Source organism: Mustela lutreola, chromosome 9, assembly GCF_030435805.1.
Source record: "Mustela lutreola isolate mMusLut2 chromosome 9, mMusLut2.pri, whole genome shotgun sequence".
Classification (NCBI taxonomy): Eukaryota; Metazoa; Chordata; class Mammalia; order Carnivora; family Mustelidae; genus Mustela; species Mustela lutreola.
The window spans coordinates 130,887,232-130,910,498 of NC_081298.1; the positions used below are offsets into that span (position 1 = coordinate 130,887,232).

At 53.9% G+C, this 23,267-nt stretch overlaps 2 protein-coding genes across 5 annotated transcripts in view; one reads left to right on the forward strand and one right to left on the reverse strand.

Moving 5' to 3' along the window:
* The window catches only part of LDAH (lipid droplet associated hydrolase), a 108,705-nt gene extending 103,379 nt beyond the window's left edge, over nt 1-5,326 (forward strand). For all 4 annotated transcript variants that reach the window (XM_059132547.1, XM_059132546.1, XM_059132548.1 and 1 more), the window contains exon 7: nt 3,112-5,326. In XM_059132547.1, coding sequence (XP_058988530.1) covers nt 3,112-3,303 — 192 coding nt within the window. In that variant the 3' untranslated portion in view covers nt 3,304-5,326. The remainder of the gene's footprint in view (nt 1-3,111) is intronic.
* Nucleotides 5,327-10,908: 5,582 nt separating this feature from the next.
* GDF7 (growth differentiation factor 7) lies at nt 10,909-23,020 on the reverse strand. Its single transcript, XM_059132550.1, has 2 exons — nt 22,581-23,020; nt 10,909-19,789 (listed from the first exon to the last, which is right to left on the reverse strand). The coding sequence occupies exons 1-2, from the start codon at nt 22,975-22,977 to the stop codon at nt 18,816-18,818; spliced, it is 1,371 nt and encodes a 456-aa protein (XP_058988533.1). The 5' UTR covers nt 22,978-23,020; the 3' UTR covers nt 10,909-18,815.
* Between the last annotated feature and the right edge of the window lie 247 nt (nt 23,021-23,267).

Genomic DNA, 23,267 nt, shown 5'->3' on the forward strand with positions numbered 1-23,267 from the left:
ACAGATGCAGAGTTTTCTGTTCAGATCTATTGCCTGTGACTTGTAATCTATAGGGACGGGAAGTATCTTGAGCCAGTGTATGTAAAGGCATTAGAATAGCCATGTGTTTTACATGTAAGCCAAGATTTTCATACAGGGCCCTTCGTGAATATAGTCCAAAGAAGAATTACAGGGGGAAAAAAAAAAAAGACCCCTCCATCACTTAGAGATTTAACAAAATCTAGCCTACTCTAAATGGTGACTAGCCATGGAGGATTGAGAAATAAAATTTGATGAACATATGGGAAATCTGGAATCCTTACTACTACACCATCTAGAACACTTAGTGTTCAGGTTCCTAGTACTTGCCTCGGGCAGCGCATGCACGTAACGGCTTGGATACGACTGGTCTCTCGGTGTAGGTAGGTGTAGGATCCCTGGGATCCATGCTTGTTGTTCCTGCTCAGCTTCTGACACTTTCATGCATGAGGGAAGGAATGGTGTTTCCCTAGTGCTGAGCCTCGCCAAGCTGGACTTTTCAGTGGAGGCATTTCAAGTGGTGATTGTCCCACTGAAAAGGAAATGCCAGTTCTGCACAGAAAGAGAATGAGGCAGAAGTGGCAGCAGGCTGATCGTCCTCCTCATCAAAGAGACTCCTGGGGAGGTCTTTCTGCCTGGCCCTTCTTCTGGGTGAGTGACCCTTTCATAGTAAGACTTTTCACAAGACTTCACCATCAGCTTGGGCTGGTGTGAGGGCTCCCAGAGAGCCTTTCTCGGTGTTCAGGAATCTTCCGGCAAGAGAGTGCCCTGGAGCAGAGGAACACCCCTGATGGACACAAGTCCAAGTCAGCATTTCCAGATTTCTCAGCACTGTTTCGTACTCTGAGGAAGTGCAGAGCCACTGGGCACGATGACTGCACCCTACGCTGTTTCCCAGATGTAATTTAAAAGATTCCTGTGGGTAAGGGTAGGGCGTGGTGTAGAGAGAACCTAAAGTTATTAGGCCTATGGGTAGGTAATGAATGCCCGCAGGCAGCCGGTTCTCCCAGCAGTACCTCAAGGGAAACTGGCAGGGTGTTGCTGGCCTAAATAGTGGCCCACTGCCCATGAGCCTATAGCATGCCTACACTGTGGAGAGACTGACCCCCGAAGCAAGGAACCAGGCCACTGCCAGGCCCTCTGGTCTCCAGCAACAGGAAGAACTTTCCATTCTGCTAAGAGCCATGACAAAATGAATTTCGGCTTTGGGGCCTTCGGAGTGCCCAGAAATGGTTGTAGCGAGCAAAAACCAGGAAGATGGAACAAATAAGTGAGCAGCCTGTGAGCCACAAAGCCCTTACAGCATTCAAAACTAAGACCCCAGGTGACGCCCAGAAAAATCTCGATGACGTAATTCAGAGGAAGTCTGCACCTCAAGGTTTACTGTTAGTAATTGACTCTCTGGACTACTGCATCACATATTTTCCCCTTTAAAGTATTAACTATCCTTTTAAGGGCTCCTGGGTGGCTCAGTGGGTTAAGCCTCTGCCTTCAGCTCAGGTCATGATCTCAGGGTCCTGGGATGGAGCCCCACATTAGGCGCTCTGCTCAGCGGAGGGCCTGCTTCCTCCTCTCTCTCTGCCTGCCTCTCTGTCTACTTGTGATCTCTCTCTCTGTCAAAGAAATAAATACAATCTTTAAAAATACATAAAGTATTAACTATCCTTATAAATATTGGCTAAGTCATAAGGTGACTGTAATAAAGACCGTGTTTTTATAAACGCAGTCTCTCTTGTCCATATTCAGCTAGTGGATTTAATGGCTGTAGAGCAGAATCAGTGGACAGTAACACACGTGCCTATCCCGTCCTCCACCACACCTTGACTCCTCCAGGTTCTCATCACCATTGTAGCCAGAATACATATCCTACTGTGCAGACCTTATCATGTCACTTCTTCGTGTGAAATCCTGGGGACTTCCAGTTTCCACCACTATCCCAAATTCGAGCATTCCTGTGAATGCTGTAAGCTGAAACAGCATAAAGCAAAGAAGCAGTTATCTTTAATCTATATGGAAAAAAAATTTTTGAGTGGTCCCAGACCCCAAAAATAAGCTCTCGTAGGCTTTTCTGATACCTTAGGACACATCTTGCTAGTGGGTGCACAGAGTTAATCGAGGTAAAGCGCAGATGCTTGCAGACACAGTTCAGAGTCCTGGTGGCTTGATGTGGAATGGGGTTCCAGGGGAAGGTGCTCAGGGGAGCCCTGCACACACACGCAGCACACAGCCTCTCTACCTGCCCACTGCCGAACAAACACTGAGCACTACTTTCACTTTTTGCCTTTATTCATAAAAGCAAAAATCTCTTTGGATTTCTTTCAGTTGGCAAAAACAGGTACTAACATAAGTATTTTGGAGACGCAAAGCAGCAGAACATAGACTTTGGAAAAGCAGGGTGTGTGTGTGTGTGTGTGTGTGTGTGTGTGTGTCATGGACAGGTCTAGATCAGTTTCCAGTAAGGCTCTTAGTAATGTCCTCACAGAGGCTGTATCTCCCTGCAGCTGCTTGCCGTCACCCGAAGTAGGGCTGGGTCACCCGCCCGCCGAGTCAGCACATTCTCCTGCTACGTGGAGCCTGTTCTTAGAAATGTTACAGACACTCTTAGGGTTCTGGTCACTTTTCATCTGCTACCTTGAGAAGCCTGAGTCTTATCTGATTCATCTTTGGATGCATTCAACAAACCTGTCGCATCCGCCTACCATGTGGCTGCATGGAAATGGTGAGGTGTGCAATGAATGGTCACTAGGCCCTCAATGATTACCTCCCAGTAACTCGTCCTCACCAGTCATCTCTCCAGTGCCCATCCCAGGCTCAATGTACACGTCCTTTTAGTGGATCACGGGTGATCTCTCACGCAGGACTCTCCCTCCCTATCCGGGAATGGATTTCTTTCCATCAGATGCCTCTTAATTTACTCCTGTACACCATGAAGGTCACTGCCTCAAGAGAGCCATGCTCTGGAGGGGGCCTTGGGACCAGCCTGCAGGGCCAGAGACGGGAGCTGTTTCCAAAGCATTGCAGGTTGCTGGTGCCATGTTTGTGTTGGAAGAGGAAAATATTTTCTAATACAATGTTTTTTGTCTTGTCTTTTAGCTTACATTTTACTATGGAACTATAGATGCTTGGTGTCCAACGGCGTACTATGAAGACATAAAGAAAGAATTTCCTGAAGGAGATATTCGGCTCTGTGAGAAAAAAATCCCTCATGCTTTTATCCTCCGTTTTCCGCAGGAAATGGCTGACATGGTAGCTGACTGGCTAAAGGATGATCTGTCCAAAATCTAAGTCCTGACCTGCAGAGACATGACTGGGAACTAGTCCATAGCAGCAGTGGCTGTGCCTTCTCTTAGTAACACCCTTAGTAGATAAGAGTTCATTGTTAATGTTTGATATTAGACAGCAAAGACAAAAAAGAACCTCTTGGCTTGTTATCAGCTCCCAGCTAGCTCCCCATACCACCCGCTGAAGGAAACACAATGAAATACACCACAGGTTTAAGAGCACATTTTCCAAGACTCAGGGAACACAGTGATCAGTGACCTAAACAAGACCCCTTATGTTTGCACGAGATACCCCAGTGGCACCCTGCAGTTGATTTTCGTAGGCAGGATCCTTGCAGACCAAAGGAAGTCTAAATTTAGTTGATTTTAATCCAATTACCATGTGGAGTAGGCTCTCCTAGAGGAAATTATGAAACACGCACTAGGAAATGTGAAGGAGAGCAGTGAATGTCAAGTGTAGAGTCAGATACGTAAGTGTATCAAATCATGAGGACACACATTCCAGTAGCAGGAAGTGATGAGTAGTGGATCTCAGACGTGGACCTTAAAGACAGAAGCTGAAGATGAGTCTGGACTCACTTTGAGGTCATCAGAATCCAGCTGGCTACCAGCACAGCCTATGTGCCCCCCGCACCCCGATACTACCTTGCAGCATGTCATGAACCACAGGCAGAGCCAATATCGGAGGCACTGCTTGTCTGCATCTCTGAGAAGCTTCCCCGAGGAGTGAGATTTCCTGATCGCTCTTCATCAGACAGAGAATAAAGTTCACCAGACATCCCTTGGGCCAAGGAACTCAGTAAGAATTGTTGACTGTGCCTCCCGCCACGAGACAGCCCCGAGCTCTGTGCTGAGCTCCAACCTGCCAGGCTGTGAGCTCTCGGCAGGCTCCTCTCCTGCGGGGCCAGGATGCAGAGGCCTGGGGTGTCCCAAAGCCAGCGTGTACCTGCCTCATGGAGTTGCTTCTGCTGTGATTTTTCCAGTGAAACTACACTGAGGACCAGCTAGGAGCCAAATACTATGCTAGGCATCAAGGAGCGAGTTCTTGGCTATGTCATGATTTTTTTCTTCTGAAAAATCTTCCAGTAAGTAATGTTTGAGAGGGCATCTTTCAATCGGTGAAGAGAGAATGCCATAAATGAGTTCTGCATTTCCGCCCTGGCTTTGTTAGTGGGAAAGAAATTGTTTGACTGTTGAACCAAAACAGGCCATGATGGATTATGTGAATTCACCTTCTCCAGATGCCTTGAGGTCCAGTAGAGAAGACGCTTGTTCTCCATCCTAGAGTAGGCCCACAATATTTCTGCCTTCCCTAAAATCACTCAATCCTGGGACCCTAAGAGCCAATAATTCCCACTGACAGCAGTGATAGTTGACAGTTGATCAGAAACATTCAGTTTTCCACTAGAGGAGACCCCTCATGGTGTTATCATTCCTTAAGAACAATAGGTTGTTGTCCTTCCTTTCAAAGCCTAAAGTCCCAATGAAAGATTCAGCTCTGATATGCTGCCAACCCAGTGGTGAGTGTTGAGCGAGTTACTGTCCCTTAGCATGGCTTCTGCATCCGAACAAATGACTTCTCGGAGGGGAAGAGCCAAGCCCCAGGCAAGGAGTGCTCTTGGCCCTGGAGAGAAGCCAGGAGACACACATTGGCACAGGCCTGCACATACAGCCCTGATCAGCCTCTGTGCGGGAAGACCTTCTAGAAATCTGATGTTAGAAGCTTAGGATTCCTGTCTCCAAAGTGCCTTGTATATAGGAGATGCTCGGTCGTACTGACTTGAAGCCCTCGAGCAAGCCGTGGGGGAATCCCACCTACTCAGAGAAGAAGACCCCCAGCTCTCCTTTCAGCAAATTGATATTACCCCCTATTTCACAAGTCCACGTGTATGACATTGTGTCTTATTTTGGTTTATCCGAGCCTAAAAAATGGTAAAAAGTAAAATGATAAAGTAAATGATATGGGCTCATTTTCTGTTAATCATCTGATCACCAAATGAATTTTCAAAATAAATCTTTTACCAGCACTTATGACTGCCCGGCCTGATCTGCGTGTTGAGGGAGGAGGGTGTAAGCCCGGCGGTTCCCCCGAGTTAGACTCGGGCCAAAGTCTTTCTGTTAAATTCTCAGTACTTCTTCTAGGGAAGGAAGAATCCGATTTTAGGAGATTAAAGTTCATTTTATTTCGTTAGGAATTAAACAAAAGACTCAATGTTCTCATGCATTTGTATGAGGTGATGATATGGTGTAAGAATTCTGGAGGCTGCATCCTCGGTGTGATTTTTAGGCGACTTTCTCTAATTTTCCATGCCTCGATGTCCTCACTTATAAGACAGGATTAATAATAAAGCATGCCTCATATTGTTGGAAGAATTAAGTGGGATGATGAAATTAAAACATTTAGTGCAATTCTTGGCTGAGAGTATCTTCTCAATACAGATTGGCTCTAATAGATATTTTCATTATTAAGCATCATCATCATAAAAAAGAAAAGATTAAAATTGGTAAGCAGTGGATGAAATTCACTTTCCAGAAGCATTTCTTCCTATATGTACCAGTCAGCCACAGGAATGGTCCTTGTCAAAGGTTTGTCTTCTATGGGTTTATCTAGCGCTGAGTGATGGGTCTAAGCTAGAGTCAGAACCGGTGCCCCCAGGAGGTTCTCAGGCTGCACTGGGCCAGAGGACAGAGAGAATGTCCAGAGGCAGCTCCCGTGGTCCTCTGGGCTCATGTCTGAGGTGGCTAGGGACCTCTCACCATCCACTTCACCATCCAACCGTTGGAGAGCCAAGAACCACCAAAGGCTTGATTTCTCTTTACCCTACATTATATTAAAGTTAATTCCATACTATCTTTTAAAAGATTTATTTATTTAAGAGAGAGAGCTCATGCAAGTCAGGGAGGGGGCAGAGGAAGAGAATCTTCAGACTCCCCACAGAGGGCAAAATCCAAAACAGGCCTCAGTCCCACAGCCCTGGGATCATCACCTAAGCTAAAACCAGGAGTCAGATGCTTAAGCAACTGAGCCACCCAGGCGCCCAAAATTAATTCCATTAAAGGAGACTAAAAAGACATGACAACTTAATGTAACATTTGATTTGATTCTTACAAAAGAAAACATTGTTGGGACAGTTTGCACGACTCGATCGGGGTCTACAGATGACCTGCGAGTAAGAGATCAACGTTTATTGTCCGACTTCAGTGGTTGGACTGTGAAGAGAATGTCCTTATTTGTATTGAAGACACATTGAAGTTTCTGGTGGTGATCAGGCATCAGATCATCTTACTAATGGGTCAGAGAGGAAAGAAAATGTTCTTTGTACCTGCAAGTTTTTTATACGTTTGAGATGAGTTTGAAATCCCTGTGCCGTCTTCCGCATCTGTCTTTTCTTCTTTCCCGGAAAGTAAATTTCTTCTTCTAAGCAGTAAGTGGAGATCTGAGTTCAAATCCCAGATCTGTCATTTACTGGGCTTTCAAGGCTACCTTGGCTTAGCCCCCCTGAGGCTCCCCACCCCCCATCTTGTCATCCATGAAAATACTTGCTTTTATTGGGAGATGTGAGAATGTTAGATTTGGGGAGGGTTTTTGTTTTCCGTTAATGGGGCTAATTGAGGTCATGTGTAACAGCAGCTGGCACCCCGTCCGGCTTATGGAGGATGCTCTGTAAAATGGTACCTGAAGGAAAAGTTTAGCAAACTTTCGCAGTCTCTTGCCTTCGGTGCGGCAGAGGACCCGGTGATGTCTCAGCCTCGACATGGTCTCACCCAGCCTGCAACCTGATTCTTGTGGACTTGGCATTTCTGGTTCCTACTGGGGGCAGGGGGCAGTTGCTCACCCGGCTCAGCTTCCGGGCCGTGAAGTCCTCCCACGGGCAGCTCAGGATCTGGAACATCACCTTGTTGAGGACCTGATGGTGGATTTAGAAAAGATGCAGGAAGCCAAGCATTTCTTAAGTAACCGGAGACACCGTCTTTGTTTCTGGCCTCCTCTTGCAGGAGAGAAGAAGACAAACTTGGGCTGCTTCATCCCACGGGAGATGGGGTTTAAAGAGCAGTCAGTGGCTGGAACTAAGTGTGCCCTGTGAACAGATCTCTCTCTGAGGCCTTAAGACAGAAGCTGTGTTGTAGGAGTCCTTTTCCAAAGTGCAGGGATTCCTGCCTCTGCTCCGTAGATAGGCGAGTGATGGCTCTGGTCCATGGGGGGAGCCACTGTGGGACACATGTCTGGCCTCTTCTGCCAGACTGAAGGTTCTGGATTGCTGTAGTTCCGTGAAGCGGAAACCCCTAAAGGGAGAGGGGAGGCACCTGCTCCAAATGCCAGAAAAGACAGGGAGAGCTGGGGCAGTGTGGGAGAGAGGAGAGAGCCCACACAAAGAGGCTGCCACTCCCCCTGCACTTTCACAGGGTCTCAGTGAAGCCTTTCGGTCCCACGGGCTGTGGCCCTACTCACCACAGGTCACCACAGAGGGGAGAGGTAAGTGACTGGCTCAAGATCTCACAGCTACTAAGAGGCCTCCGGAATTCAAAGGCAGTCTCTACTCTGAGCCAAGGCTTCCTCCCCTTTCCACGGCACCGTGCTGCCTCCTGGAGGCAAGAGTGGGCAGCCCAGCCAGAGTGGAAGGCTGGAGGAGCAAGTCCAGTCGATGCAAGGGCCAACGAACCGCCAGTTTAGCAGGCCCAGGGAAGAGCAGGTAGTTTGTAACACAGGAATAGTTTTAGAAGAAGGAAAGAGAGGACAGAGCAGCTGACCAGGGACGGGGGCGGGGAGGGTGGTGCACCAGGCAGCGGACTGCAGGGAGGAAGCCCTGCCTGCTGAGTCAAAACGAGGCTGCAGTCCCACATTCTGCCCCTCTGCTCTCTGCCGCAGCCGCCTGGGCCCTGCAGGCGCTGACTTCTCTGACCGCACCTGTGCTCTGAAACCTCTGGAGCACCTGCTCCAGCTCAGAAAGTGCCCACACCCCTCCACTCCCCCGCCCCCAGACTTGGCCCTAAAGGCCACCGCTCCTGCCTCCTAGTATAGCCCCTCTCCTGCCCCGCCCTCCCTCCCTCTTAGCCCTGGGGGCCCCTGGCCATGTCTCTATTGGAGTACTTACCAGTTGCTGCTGGAATTATATTTTTCCATTCTGCTCCTCCCACCCCCACCACCAAACTCCTTCCTGCCCTTAAAAGGAGAGTCCTAGGACATGGAACTTGTGTCTTGTCATCTCTGCTCTCAGGGCTTATCGAATAGGGCCTGCCACACAGAATATTCAGGAAGTTGTACCTAAATCAATACAAGTTTCTACCATACCTGAGAGTCAACCTCTCAAGAAACAATTCTCTCAGTTGCTCAGACTCTAAGGGAATCACATCTCAGGGATTCTGTGTCCCTGTGTCCCTCTGACTGAGTACGTAAATGGAAACGGGAGGTGGACTAGCTCTTTTATTCCTTAAGCCTTCCGGCAGCGGAGCCAGCACAGCCGGGCCAGCTAGCCTCCCGGGACGTTGGCTTTCTGGCACTGGGGACTACAGAAAGCAAAGTCCCCACACTTTGTGGCCGTTCCTGTCCCCTCCAAATGCAACTGTTACTTCCATTCCTCCATGGTCAGAAAGCCTCTGGAGTTTGAGTCTTAGCAACTACCAAATATGTGGTTGTTATTTGTTGAGCACTAGCCCAGAGCAGCACCCCAAGTGGGAATTACAGCAACAATACACGAGACCGGGCTGGGGAAAGAGAGCGTTTTCATTTTGGATCGCATTCCTCAGACATTCTGGCAATGGGGCCTGTGCTGACCTCCCTACGTTGGGACAGACTTCCTTGCTGGGTTAGTCTATGGGAAAATTCCTCTTCCCTGGGAGGAGAATGTGACCCCATGACTGGGCGTCCATTACAGCCAGGGGTGCGGGTGCACCTGCAGGGCCTCCCTCCTCACAGAGGGACTAGAATCCCATCTCCGCAAATCCACCCTGCTCCGGCTCCACACCACAGCTGGGCTTCCTCCTGCTGGCCACTGCCGTAGGGCGCGCACCTGCATGCGATTAGGACTGGCAGACGCCCATGGCCTTGCAGTCCGGGGCTGCACGCTGGTGACACATTGCAACGGACGAGTTCCTCCCCAGATCCCTCCTCCTTCCGCACCGCAGAGTGTGGGATTATTCCCAGCATTGGAGGAGCACAACCACCATGCTGGGTGGGGGAGGGGTCGCCGCCCTCTGCAGGGCAACAGGTGGCACGCGACCGGCTTGGCTGCTGAGCACCGAGCAGGAACTGGACACACAGTGTGGATCGGGCACACCAGGACCCACAGGAGGGAGAGCAGCCAGCAGGCAGCAACCCTGTCCCTGGAGAACCTTGACACTCGGTTCTCATCAGTGTTCGGGAACAGGGTAAAAGTCTAAATGCTACCCCCCCGACTTTCCACTCTCCCCATAACTCCCCCTTATCGGCAAACTAGGTATCCCCTCACCAGGGAATGCCGGGGTAGGCCACGTGGAGACCGAGAAATAGGAAAACGAAGAACCGACTCACGGTTCGTATAAACGATCACGATAAGACTTCACACTTTTCAACGGCAGAGTCTCAAATCTTATACTTGAATGCACCTACCAAGTGAGTTAGTTGAAAGGTGAATGTGATTTTCTTCCAAAGAAAAAGACTCCCTTGTTTAGTAGGAATGAAATTAAGAAGCAAAAGGGGAGAAGACTTTCTAGATCTACCTTTCCCAAGAGAGAGACAGTCATGACCACGGGGACTGGCATTAACCCTGGGGTAGGAACAGCCCTATTCCAGTGGACGTGTGCCCTGCAGGAAGGGGGGCTCCCCCTGGCCACGTCCCTATCCCAGAGGAGGTAATTCTGGTAACAAGCCATTCCTGAAAGCAAGGCCCTGTCACCTTCCCCATATGGCTGTTCTATCACTAATCCTCTCCCAGAAGTATATAAGGAACAGATAAAATAGCTTTCTCCTTCCTGTGTTGTAGGGCAAAGTCATGAGTGACTGGTCCTCTCCTGCCCAGGTACTGAAGGATGCCGGCTGGTGCCACAGAGCACAGATCTACTCGTCTGAACAGTACTGAGAAAAAGCGGCCGGATGTGCTGTCAGAATTTGTTGGTTTCCCTAAAATACATACCTGGCTTGCAGAGGAAGCTGCCACAGCTGGGCATTCCTATGGTTGTGGTTGTGGAGGCCTCCCTGTGCAGCCTCAGAATGGGGGCGCTCGGGCTTCCTGCAGTGAGACAGATCCTGCAGGGGCCTGCTGTGTATGGAGCAAAACCTTTCCACTGGGACTGTGCCTGCATTGTCAACGCTCACCTGCGACACATGGCGGCGCCCGACCTCCAAAGAGAAAATGCTTCCCGCGGCATGTCTACCTCTTCACCGCCCGAGCCCAAGCTTGGGTACCTTCCCATGCAGTGGCTTCACGCGGTGCGGGCTGTGCCGTGTCCCACGGAGCCACGCCAGTGACAAAGAATCAAGGCACGTGAGAGCCTGCTCTGTTTCAAGGGAGAACAGTGGGCACGACGTCCGACAGGCCCAGAGTTGTCCTAACGCCCGAAGTACGGAGCAGAGGAAGCAGAGCCCCCGAGAACGGCGGAATAACAAGGCAAAACACAGTTCTCTGAAGACCAACCACCAGCAGCTCCACTGATAAAATATTTAATCAACTTGTCTGTACAAAATATTAAAATGGTTAAGGAAGAGCATACAAGAGCATGTTTAAGAAATTTATATACTGCTGTATAACTGTCGAGAAAAATAGAGATTGCTGTTTTACAGTTCATTTACATTCCGATATGTACAATCTATTTAAACTTGAGAATACGTATACACAGTGGGTTTGTGCCTGACCTCGAGCTCCCTGCCAGCCGGCCTGGGCGTGGGCAGCGTTCACAACATGAGCTCCTGCTGCCGCAGCCGCCCGGAGGAGCAGGGGGAGATGGCCGGGTCTCGGAGCCTCCCAGCCTCGGAGCTCTGCTCTGGCCAAACCAGAGCAGGAAGACATTCCAGCCTGCATTCAGTGAGTTTACAATTCTCACCACTTTCCCCATCTTTGAGCCGAGAAATAGTGGATATCCTTGCAAAATGAAAGGGACTTCGCACCCCCCCCCCACCAATAATACATCCTGTCTTCAGCTGCGGAGGGAGTGTGCGTATTGAGCTGTGAGGGCACTCCTGTCACTTCAAGTTTTGCCCGTTTCTTCAGAACCACAGTACTGGCGGCAGAGTCCAGGTGCTGGCTAAGAGGCAGGGCACCTGTCGTGTCAGATGCTGCTGCCCACACAGACAGAGGCACGCCGCGAGCCAGGTGCCCAGGTTCAGCAGCAACCTCTTGATATATATACATACATATATATATATATTTTTTTTTAAGTTTTCCAAACTGTTCAGAATCCTCTATTCTCATCCGCTGAATGGCAAACTGAAGTCAGCATGCTAATCCTTGTTTAAAAAAAAAAATGCATTAACTTTTGGGGGGCAAAATGCTTCCAGCTGAAAGACCGAAAGTGACTCAGTTATGATTCTTTGTCACAGAAAACACAGAAGCTGTTTACACTACAGTGGACTACAAAAAAAAAAAAACAAACAAACAAACAACCACCATGACAACAGAACAGCAGTTACCGTAAGGAAGCTTATGTTCGGACTGTGACTTATCCGAGGTGGAGACAGCCAGAGGAGCTCTCTGAAAGCTCCACTTTCCAGAGTGTCTGTTGCCTGGCTTGGAACCCTCCAGGATTTCCCAGCCAGGAAATACATTCTTGCTTTCTCCCTGAACATGTATCATCATTTTCTAGACAGCATGCTGCATGGCTGGCTTTCCTCGGACTCTGATAGGCCCTGACCTGGAAATATAAATTGCAGAGAAAAAGAAGCCCTCCTTGCGGGTGCACAGAGCCCTCCAGCCAGGCTGCTCATCCCAAGGCGCGCTGCTGCTGTCGGGAGCCCCGGGGGAAGCCTCAGGACTCCTCGGATGCATGTGTCGTCTTCTGCGCCCGGCAGCCTCCAGCCACTCGGACAGAAACACGCAGACCGGGGAAGGCTTCCCCTGCACATTGTCAGACTTGCCTTTCAGACTCGCTCGGCTGACGAGTGCAGGCGAGGGCTGCCCACAAGTGCGGTCTGCGACAGGCCGGGCTTGTTGGGTAAGAGGGCCGCGGGTTGTGTGCCCAGGCACCGGGCCACCGAGCCCCCTCCCGTGCTGCAGCCCGGGGTGGGGAGCCTCAGGGGCCGTTTAGCCTGGGTGCCCCAGATGGGTTTGGGGTCCCCGCCTGTTCAGCAACACTCTGATGAATAAGCCTTACAGGGCCTCTGGTTTCTGTCAACCACACAGACACCCCTCAGCCCCAGAAGCTTCAGACAAGGTTCTAGGTTCCTGCCACCAAGTGTCTGAGCAGGATGTGGGCTCAGCACAAGCATCTCACCCCGGCCCTCAGCTCCCGTCGCAGGAGCTGGGTGTGGTCACTGCCATGGCCGGCGGGTCAGACGGAGCAGCGCGGAGAGGATTTCTGCAAAGAAGACCAGTCCCCCTCCTGCACGGCCCAGTCAGCCGCCCCCGCGCCACGCTCCTGTTCACTAACAGCTCGAAAGATGGTGGAATAGAATAAAAATGCAGAAACCAAGCAGCTGGCCACCTCCTGGAAGGGCTGTGCTACCCAGCCGCAAGGTGCCTGGGACACGACCATCAGAAGCTTGTCCTTGTTTTCCTAAACAATTTGTTTCAGCTTCCTACCACTGACTTAGAAAAAGGAAAGTGTCTGCACTATAGCTCTGACCTCGTGGGCCCATCTGGAATGCAGAGCTTCTAACCTTGGGGGAGAAAGTGTCTTCTAGGCCAGCGTTGCAAAGTGGTCCTGCCCACAGACTCACCTGACTACAGAAACACCCCTTTGCAGAAGTCTCGGTGCACAAGGCAGCCCTCTCGCCAATGTCAGGGCATGTGAAGCGGGAGACACCAGCCCCTTCCTCTGCACACACGCACACCCACCCCTGCCGGAGGGGCCTGAGGACTGCTCCCCGGAGGTAGGCACGGGCAGGAGCAAGCAGACCATCGCCCACCAGTCGTGCCGCTCAGGGGGCACGCTTGCACTTTTCAACAACTCTAAGCACAACTGGCAACACGGACCAGCTTTTCTGTGACCTCACACTCTGACTCCACCGTTCCCTGGGTTGCTCAGCGGCGGAACGGGCGGTGGCTACGTGAAGTACCCCCCAACTCGGCCAAGTCCCAGGCCGGTTTCAGGCATGGCCCCGTGCTGGCTGCTCTGGGGTAGGGGAAGAAGAAGCCCGGCTCTGGTGATGCCCTGTGCTCGTGCCTCATGAGATACCCCTGAACAATAACCAGAGCCCACTCGGCACGCATCAAGCCCTCAGTTGCCCCCACTGATTTACTAAGCCAACTTCCCGCCCTCTTCCTACAGCTGCCGTGTGGACAGGTGACTCCACATAAGGGACGTGTGGCCTTCCTGACAAGAGCAGGCTTTTTCTCACCTTCAGCCCCATTGGGATGTAACTATTTAACAGACGAAAAATCCAGAAATGACACAAAAAGAAGAAGAAGCTTGCTCCAGCCTAAATGGCCAGAGGGCTCTACGCGTAAAGGACAGAGCTGCCTGAAAATTAGAAATAACCTCTTTTCGATGCCTCCTGTTTCTTAATGTTAAACTCTACCACCATTTTTCACAAAATGGTGAGAAGCAGCAGCTCTTATGGTGGCCGGCCCTAGGTCGCTCTCCAGCAAGAAGGACCAGACATGGGTATGGCAGTGAACCGTGGCCAAACCGGGGTTTGGGGAATCGTGGCCACCTGCTGGGGCCTGTCCCCCCCCCCCTTACACAGCCCTGCTTGCCTGGTGCGGGGACTCTGGGACAGTCCCAGATCTCTGCCAGGCTCCCAATAGGACCAGGGCTTGCTTGCTCCCGCTGCTCCTACAGAGGCACCAGCAGCAGGTGGCAGCCATCCCAGGATTTGGTCCAGAACATTCTACCCCACCCCCACCCCCACCATGTGAGCCTGGGGGAGCTCCAGCCGGGTTGGTGGAGCTCCTCACTTGGAACACAGGAAAGATCGTGGCTTTGGTGAGCTGAGTCCTACCCCTGAGATCTTGGCTTCCCCTGCACCTGCCGTGACCCAGGTTGAAATCAAAGGCACATCTATGAGGCACCAAAAGAGACCAGGACTGTAATCGACACACACCCGTACACTAGGCAGGAGCTGTGATACTTGTGAGAAGTGCCTCTAGGGTAGGGAAGGGACACTTTCCAGGAACAGCCGCATCTGCTCTGCCTTTCAACTATGTCAGTGAGCTTTTGGACCAACTAGAACCCTAGAACTATGGGACTGGAGAGCTTCTCATTTTACAGGAACAAAAATGGAAGCTCTGGGTACAGAGGTGGCCGCCCACCGCTGTCCCAGACCTCTCAGGACGCGGAGCTCTAGCCCCCAAGTGACCCTGCAGCAGGCGGGCAGCAGGCCACAGCGTGGAGCGGTCCCCTCCTGGGTATGCAGAATCCCCAGACACACCAGTGCTGCTCAGACCCGCCTCAGAGGGAGCTAGTTCCCTCCCTTCTCACTCCCAACATCTTGCAACTGCCGGGCTCGCTTGTCAGCTGTCTCTCTTCCCTTCCCAATCCAGACACTGGAGGGGACCACTCAGGTCTTTCCCTGCCAATGACAGAAGGCTGCTTTCCAGACCCTCGGTCCTCCCAGCCCACTGGGCACCTGCTTGGGGCTTCCTGGCTCAGGACCGCTGAGAGGGCCCTGCTTTCTGAGCCTGGGGAGGCTTCTCCATCCCCACCGACATGCTCTCAGGGGATCGGCCAGGCCCCCCCATGATGTCTGTGTCCCACAGACGGCTGTAGCTCTGCTTCTTCCTCTCGCCCCATTTGCTGGACACTAGATTCGAGCAAAGCAAGAGTCTGCCTTTTTTTGTGCACAAGCTCCTCCTGGAAAGAATTCAATTTTCCTCCCCGCTTTAAGAAGAGAATCGGTCTACAGTCCCAGGTTATTTTCTGCTACGAGTTTCAATAAAATTACAAACAGGATAAATGACTTGTAGGATTTGAGTTACGCTCTGATTACAGCCACAGGGTGGTCCGTACTCCCTTTAGCACTGACCGTGAGGTCCCCACTCCCGCTGACACTTCCAGGAGACTGTCAGGGAGCAGTCACTGCTCTGGGCTTGGCGGATTCGACTGGACATCACACAATCCACAGCTCCTCTCTTCCCCCACGCCACTGTGGTACCAAAATGGTGGAAAACTAGGCTGAAGGGGAGTCTGTGCATGAGGAATGGGCAGAGCTCCAACTGAGACAACAGAGCCTGCCACCCTCTCGGGAGAACCCGACCCTGCTGCTTGGAAAGCCAGAATTCAAGGCGAGCCTTTGGGCAACAGTGGCCGCAGGTGTCCGCCACTGGAAATGTCTCCCCCGATACAGAAGCCTGGTTCCAGCCGCAGTGACCGAACTGTCTTTATGTTTAGCAGACCCAGCGCCAACCCGCGTGGGCCCCAGCTGGCCTGCCCTGTGCTCCCCAAGCAGGGACGCCCACCCTATTCTCTATCAGGAAGGAGCGGTTCATATGGTCTCAACTAGAAGCACGCGTCTCCCCCAACAGAATGGAAAATTCGCGGGTCTTGAGGAAGAATACTGTGGTGGCCCCAGACCCAGGGGAACCTGAGTTGGGAAGGGGGCACTGCTTTCGCCCACAGGGCTGACACACTGAATCCCTGCTTGCGAGCAGACAGCTCTCCCATGGGTGGGGACTGGGGCTTCTAGCTGAGGGACTCAGCCCCGCACCCCCTTGCCTAGAAGATACAGCCAGTGGAGGGCCGACCGTGCCAGCAGAATCCTTCTCCAAATCCTGGCAAAGCAGCTCAGACCACATCATAGCAGCAAAAACACGTCTGCCTCTACATGTGGTGGCCCTTCTGTCATTTCTGCAAAATGTGACACATCTTCTCCATTCACCTACTTTTAACTCTGAGATGCCAGAAGCCGGAGCAGAGTGGTGGCAGGCACAGGTGGTCCCTGGAGGGTGACAGGCAGCTCCAGAGCAGTTCCTGGAGACATCACTTCCAGTCAGTCACCAAGGACACACTGAGGGAGTCCGAGACCATCAGAGGAACTGTCACAGCCCAAAGACATCCCCCCCCAACATGCAGGCAGGACTCCAGATGCAGGAAGACCCCTACTTCCTACACCACTTACAACACATCTTGGTAGAAAGAGGTCATCAGGGGAAGAAGAAAAAAAAAAAAAAAACAGTGAAAATGGACATATTTTTCCTGCCACAAAAAGCTCAGGCTAAATCAAAACAGGTCCTCTCAAAAAACTTGTTTTTCCTAGTCGCTAAAAAAGAATCAGAATGTTTCCTTTTGTCCAAGATATTAAATAACCTAGAATTTCTTCAAAGTATAGCTAGTTTTTTCATTAACTCCCTTTCTAAAACTTCAAATACTACAACCTTTAATATTTTAGTGTCATTCTTTTTTGTTCTTCGCAATGACAGAGCAATCGCCATGCAATTATTAAAAACGGTTTAGGAATGCGAAGCTTCTCTGGCAAAATCCATAAATGTAAATGGACCACCAGTCACTGAAACTGTGAGGAAGCGTACCATAGCTGCCACCTCAGATATTTTGTTTGCGTGTTTTGACCTAAAGAGACTTTCCTTTCTCATTATTTATAGCGACTCAGATAACCACAGCATATGAATTCACATTGTAAATGTGTTTTCTTTTTCCTCTGGGGGAATTTTATGGGATAGCACGGACTCGGGTGGGGCCCTTAAATAAATTAGCTATATCTAAATGTTTCGTATTCCTCTCTCTTGAATGTTTGATCACTGAGAATTAAAATTCATATGACTCATCTGGACCGTAGCATCCAAGACAAGGGTAAAACGGACCCCAAAGGCAACAGACCACACAACCTTCAAGAGGAGGACGGGGTGGGGACATGCAGGGGTTTTCATAGAAGTCCTCAGAGTCCCAGACAGGTGGAATCCAAATTGTTTCTTCTCCCTGTGTCAACCACTCACACAAGGCCACAAAGTTCTCCCAAGTAGAGATGAACCAAATAAAACACTGTAGCCTGTCGTGTTCTAGCTTCCCTGTGCCAGGACAGGTAGTTGTACCATCAATGAGACAAAGACAGGACTGGGGGAGACGCTTCCACCTCTGTCCTCCCCACTGCGCAAAGGTCCCGCCCTTCTCAAGGGGCCACAGCCAAGCCCTAATGCCCCTCTACTGCTGCAGAAGTTGGGGGGCGGGGGGTTTCCTCCTGCTCTGAACCACTGGGTTGTGCGGAGCTGAAATCTCACAAAAGCACTTTTGTGTAGCTTCACTTCCCGTTACTATCACACTGCCAAAACCTACAGCAACAACACAGCGAAGGCGTGTAAAAGCCAACACAGACTTGATAGCTAAACGCAAGCACATGTTGGCCCATTCTGAGCACACCATTTGGAGAGGGTTGCGCCTACCTGGCAGAAAAGCCTGAGTCTTCCGCGGAAGCCCGCCCCAGGACGCCTCCCCCACCTCTTTCCAAGCCCTAAGAGCCTCTTTCCCAGCTCCTTACCAAAACCTCCTGGCGGGTCTCTAGGAAAAGCACGGCTGCCTGCCTTTCCCCATTCACAGCCACTGCACTAAGCCTCCTCCTCAGCACCCCCCAAGGCACCCCTACACACTGAGCTGCCCAGCCTAGGAGCTTCAGAACTTGGCACATACCATCCCACCCCTAAGTTTGTATCGGTTCAGACTGGCAGTTTATAACCTCCTCTCCACTTCACTTTCCCCTAAAAGACAAACATTTCTTTCCACATTCTAGATCATTCCCAATTGGAACTGATTTTTTTTAAAAGGGTAGTGCTGACCTTTGAAAGGATCTGGGTAGTTCCACCATGAATTCTTTTGGACAAATGTTCCCTTTCAAAACTCAAGGCGCCTGTTAGAGTTTTTCAATTAAAGAATAAACATGCCTTTTGCACCGGTTCCTTCCCAGAGTAAATGACCTCCCTGCAACACAAAACCTTCAGAAAGGGCATGACAACCGTTCTGACTGTCCTAGGTGCAACACCAAGCACCCAGCCAACCCAGTCCAGAGTTCCCCCACACTCAGCCACAAACAAAAAGGGGTGAGATTAAACCTACTCCCGTACTCCCATTAATTCACCCATTCTAGAACCCCCAATTCCCTAACTCATTTCTACCCCCATTTAGGGCCTGTTACTGTAACATTAACACAAACACCATCCTCCCTCCGAAAGGGGATAGCGGATGCAATGGTGCCTTTGCTGAGTACGCATTCGGCTTGGCAGCGTCAGGTCGTCTCTTCCCAGGGCTTTGGTGCTGCCCAAGATAAATGTGTGCATGAGTGAATGAGTGTGTGGGTGTGAGTGTGAACGCGCGCTCCCCCTCCATTGTGCGGGCGCGGGGCCAGAGTCTGATGCGCACCCACGCTTGGCGACGGACCCCGACCGCAGCAGGGGGTCCTCGGTGGCGCGGCTGCCCCCTCCCTGGCCCGGCCTGGCCCGCAGGCTACCTGCAGCCGCACGCCTCCACCACCATGTCCTCGTACTGCTTGTAGACCACGTTGTTGGCCGCGTCGATGTAGAGGATGCTGATAGGGCTGAGGCGCGCGGGCACGCAGCAGGAGGCCGGCGCCGCGTCGGGAGCCATGGAGTTGAGCAGCGTCTGAATGATGGCGTGGTTGGTGGGCTCAAGGTGCGAGCGCAGCGGGAAGTCGCAAACGCCCTCGCAGTGGTACGCCTCGTAGTCCAGCGGCGCGATGATCCAGTCGTCCCAGCCCAGCTCCTTGAAGTCCACGTGCAGCGGCCTGCGGCTACAGCGGCTCCGACCCCTTCGCCCGTGGCCCCGACCCGCGCCCCCGCCGCTGCCCTGCGCCGCTCGAGCCCCGGCCAGCGCCGTCCGCCGCCGCCTGCGACCGCCGATGACCGCCGTGGGCGACCCAGTGCCGGGTCCCGGGTCAAGAGGCTGCTCCGCTGGCTCCGCTGCCAGCGCGGCCCCGAGCGCGCGGGCCTGGGCGCGGATCTCCCGGAATAGGCTCCCCTTCCTCTGCGTGCGGGAGGAGACGACAAGCAGAGCGCGCTCTTCCGCCGCTGCGCGGCCCCTGTCCCGTGAACCGAAGCCCAGCAGCCGCAGTGCCAGCGGGCCCTGCGAGGGACCGGCCACTGAGCGCAGCAAGAGACAGAACGCACGGGTGGCACGCGGCTCCTGGCGGTGGCGCCGCACGGCGTCTGCCACGTCGAACACCTCCCAGCGCGCTACGACCAAGGGCTCGGCGGCCCGCGAGTGCAGCAGGCGGGGCGCTCGGGCGGCCCCGGGGCAGGTAGACAGCAGCAACAGCAGCGGCGGGGGAGTGGCGCCGCCAGGGCCCAGCTCCGGGGACTCGTGGCGCAGGACGCGCAGCTCGGCTCCCACCACCTCGTCGGTGTCGGGAAGGCTGGATACGTCGAACAGGAAGCTTTGGCCGGTCTCGGCTGGCGATTCGTCTGCAGGAGTCGGGCAGAGACAGAAAGAGAGCGCGGTGAGAGTCGAGAGCGAAGCCCGCACTCGGGGCCTCCGAAGTGCACGTAGCCCACTGCCCGGGATGCGGGAGCGAGCCCGCCGGAGACGGCGCCGGCCGCCCAGTCTCGGCCCAGTCAGAAAGCTGCCAGCCTGGCCCAGAATAAAGGGAGCCTTCGCCCTGACTATCGATTATCGGGACCGGGGCTTCGGTTCATCGAGCCAAAGTTCTGCCACCGCGACAACCCAGGAGCCTTCACTTACCGCCTATCGCCGAGCCCGGGGAGGGAACCACACCCCTACACCCGATGCAACTACAGGTCCGCTGCCTGACCCAGAGCCTCAGGTTTACCGGGCCTAGATCGGAAGCCAGACTTTTCGGGCGGGTGGCCGAAAGAAGGCCGAGTGGGCGCATCAGAAGCCCTGCGCCCCTTCCAAGGCCCGGAGGCCGGGCAGAGGCCCCGCGCTGTTCTGGGACTGCTCTTTATTGCCCTGCTGATGCCCCAGGACAGCCCGGAAGTCCCGGCTGTGCGAAAACGGAAAATTCGGGTCCCCTGACAGCTCTGCTCCTTGCGCTACCTCGCTTCCCCAGCCCAGCCTGGACACTCCTGCCGGCCACGATCGCCCGTGCGGGCTGGGCCTTGCATGGAAGTCGTCCGGAGGGGAAGGACACAGCGGAGCTGCGGACCGTCTAGCGCATCCAGCGTCCTGGCTATGCTGAAGGGGAACTAAGGCCCACATAGGGAGCGGCGGGCTCGGCCCAAGGGCTCCCACCAGGGAGCGCGGCTGCTCGAGATGGGAGTAGCCCTGGCTTAGCTTCTCCAGGCTTTCCACGACCTCCGATGAAGGAGGCAAGGTGGCAAAGGAGTCTAGGATCCCTCTCCCAAGGGTCTGGGGATCCCAGGACTGCCTTCCTCACTGCAGTGAGGGCAGCTGCTCCAGGAGGTCTTGCCTCCAGGACCCACCGATGCCTTCGCAAACATATTCTTTCCCTCCGTTATGACTTATCTCTGAGTTTGGGGGTTTTATTTCGGTCTTGGGCACTTTTTTTTTCTTTTTTGGGCTCAGGAAAAAAAAAAGTTGAAATTCCACGGAGCAGCAGATAAGGAGCTCCCTTTGAAGAAGGTCATATGGTTTCATTTTGCCCCAAACTCGGAGAGACTGTGCAGACTGCCCCCACCACTGGAGATCTGCTCACCGACCACTGCTGCGGGGCCCTCGCCTCCGGAGCTCTGAAGTCTGGGCTCTGCCGGTGGCTTCTGGGAACCTCAAGTAGCCCTGCTCCAAGTTGAACCTCAGAGTGGAGAGGGAGGGAGGCACAAAGTCCTGGCCAAGTGCATCGGCTTCACTGCCACTGCTTTCCCCCAAGGCTCCCTGGAACACTTTTCCTGAGCCTCCCCTGCAGCATCTCCCCTCCCCGCTTTACAAGGTGCAGCTGCTGCATCCCCTCCTTCCAGAAGGAGGAAGGAGGGATGCCCTCAGAGCCTTGCCAGCCAAGAAAAGACTGAGCTCAGGCTGAGGCTAAGGGTCGGCCTAACTGTATCTAAGAAAGCAACTAGTGCAGTGTCCTGCACACCCATTTGTCCTATATCCCTGGGGGCTCATAAGGCAGCCTCAGGGCTGGGGCCCTCTGTGGCCCTGGATACCAGGGCTCCAGCTTTGTAGGGGTACTGCGGCATCCAGTCCTGGGGGCAAACCAGGCCTTCAGAGAATGCCTGAGAGTTCGCACTGCACTGTAGAGCCATCTGGCCCCAAGATATCCAGCACCCAAAATAAAGCCGTCTCTGTGTGTAGACTCCTGTGTGTGTGTGTGTGTGTGTGTTGGAGGAGGTGTGTAATCGGTTACTGCACCACCTCCACCTGCCTTCCCAGGTTAGGGTGTGCAGTGTGGGCCTGTCTGCTACTTCCTTTCCAGCCCTACTCCCCTTTTTTCCCCTCCTGCCTTCTATGCTGGGTCTCTGGCTGGATAGAATTAAGGCCAACATTACTTGCATTTCCGCCTGAAATTAGTTAAATTTTCCCTATCTGTCTGCTTTAATGACTTCAATAGAGATTAATAAAATCCAGATGATGCACAGCAACCACCAGAGTCATACCCATGTCCTACCTTTGAAGGACCCAGGGCAGAGTAAGGTGGGGTGCTTGCTCCCGGCCAGGCCTGGCTTCCGGCTGGGGCTCCGTCCTCTCCACCTCACAGGGCTGGTGGCGTCCTCCACCTCTGGCTGTCCCAGCGGCCCGGCACAGGGCACAGGCCACCATAGCCATGCACCTCCCCCTTGACAGATCCTGCCCAGAGATGACCTCTGTGTACCTGGTGATGCCACCAGCCTCTCCGGGGTCATGTACTTAGCCTTCCTCCTTCCCTTATTCCCCTGAGTTCCCCCCAATTTGTGCGGCCCCAGGAGACTAGAAGCTGCAGAGTTGGCTGCACTGAAAGCCGCTGCCGCCGCCACCACCATCACGGCGCCGTCCCTCTCGGCCCAGGCCCCTTCTTGCTTCGGATCCTGCCTCCTCGAGGGGACCCGCCGGCCGGCAGGGCCAGGACAATCCGGCAGAGGGACTAGCTCAGCCCTCTGGGGCCCGAGCCCTGAGAGCTTGCCGTGCCTCTCGCCACAGTCCAGCGGGTTCGGGTGCGTGGGCCTCGGCGGAGTTTCCACCACCTGAGGCTGGGACGTGAGGGGGCCGCGCCCCGAAGGGTCTGGAGCTGGGGCTCGGCTCCGGCGGTGGCCTCCGCCTAGGAGCAGGCAGGACGGACGGGCGCAGTAGAGGCGTCAGTACCTTGGTTCGCCTGGTCTGCGAAGCCGGTGATGGTGTCCGCGCGGCCGTGGCGGCCAGAGCCCGAGGTGGAGGCGGAGGCCGCCCCGGCCGGAGCCCTCCCGGCCAGGTTCCGGTAAAGCGACATCATGAACTGGTGCGGCACCACCGAGCCGTTCCTGAAGCCGGAGCCGGCGGCCCGGCGCCCGGCGCGGGCTCCGGGAGCTGCGGCGGCCGGGGCAGCGGAGACACCCGCAGCCGGGGCGAGGGTCCGGCCGCCGCCGCCGCCGCCGCCGCCCCCCGGACTCCCGACCTGCCCTGCCCCCGCCGCTCGCAGCACGGCGGCCGCTTCGAGCCCGTCGCGGGGGCGGCAGGCGCTCAGCAGCCAGAGGCACAGCGCGGCGGCTGCGCTCAGGTCCATGGGCTCCGTGGGCCAGGCGGGCGGGCGGCGCGGGCTCCGTGGCTCCGGGAAGTCCCCCGGCGCCTTTTGAACATAGTGTTTAATAATGGGGGAAGTGTGCGCAGCAAGTCGCGGCCCCCCCTCTTCTCCCACCCCACCCCCGCCCAACGCCCGGAGCAGCGCCCCCTGCTGAACACTGGAGTGGCAGCGCCGCGCCCCCGGCTCCGGCCTAACGCAGAGTCCGGGACAGGAGCCTCCTCCCCGCGCCACGGCGCTTCGCCCCACTCTCGTCTAGCAAGTGCTACCCGCCC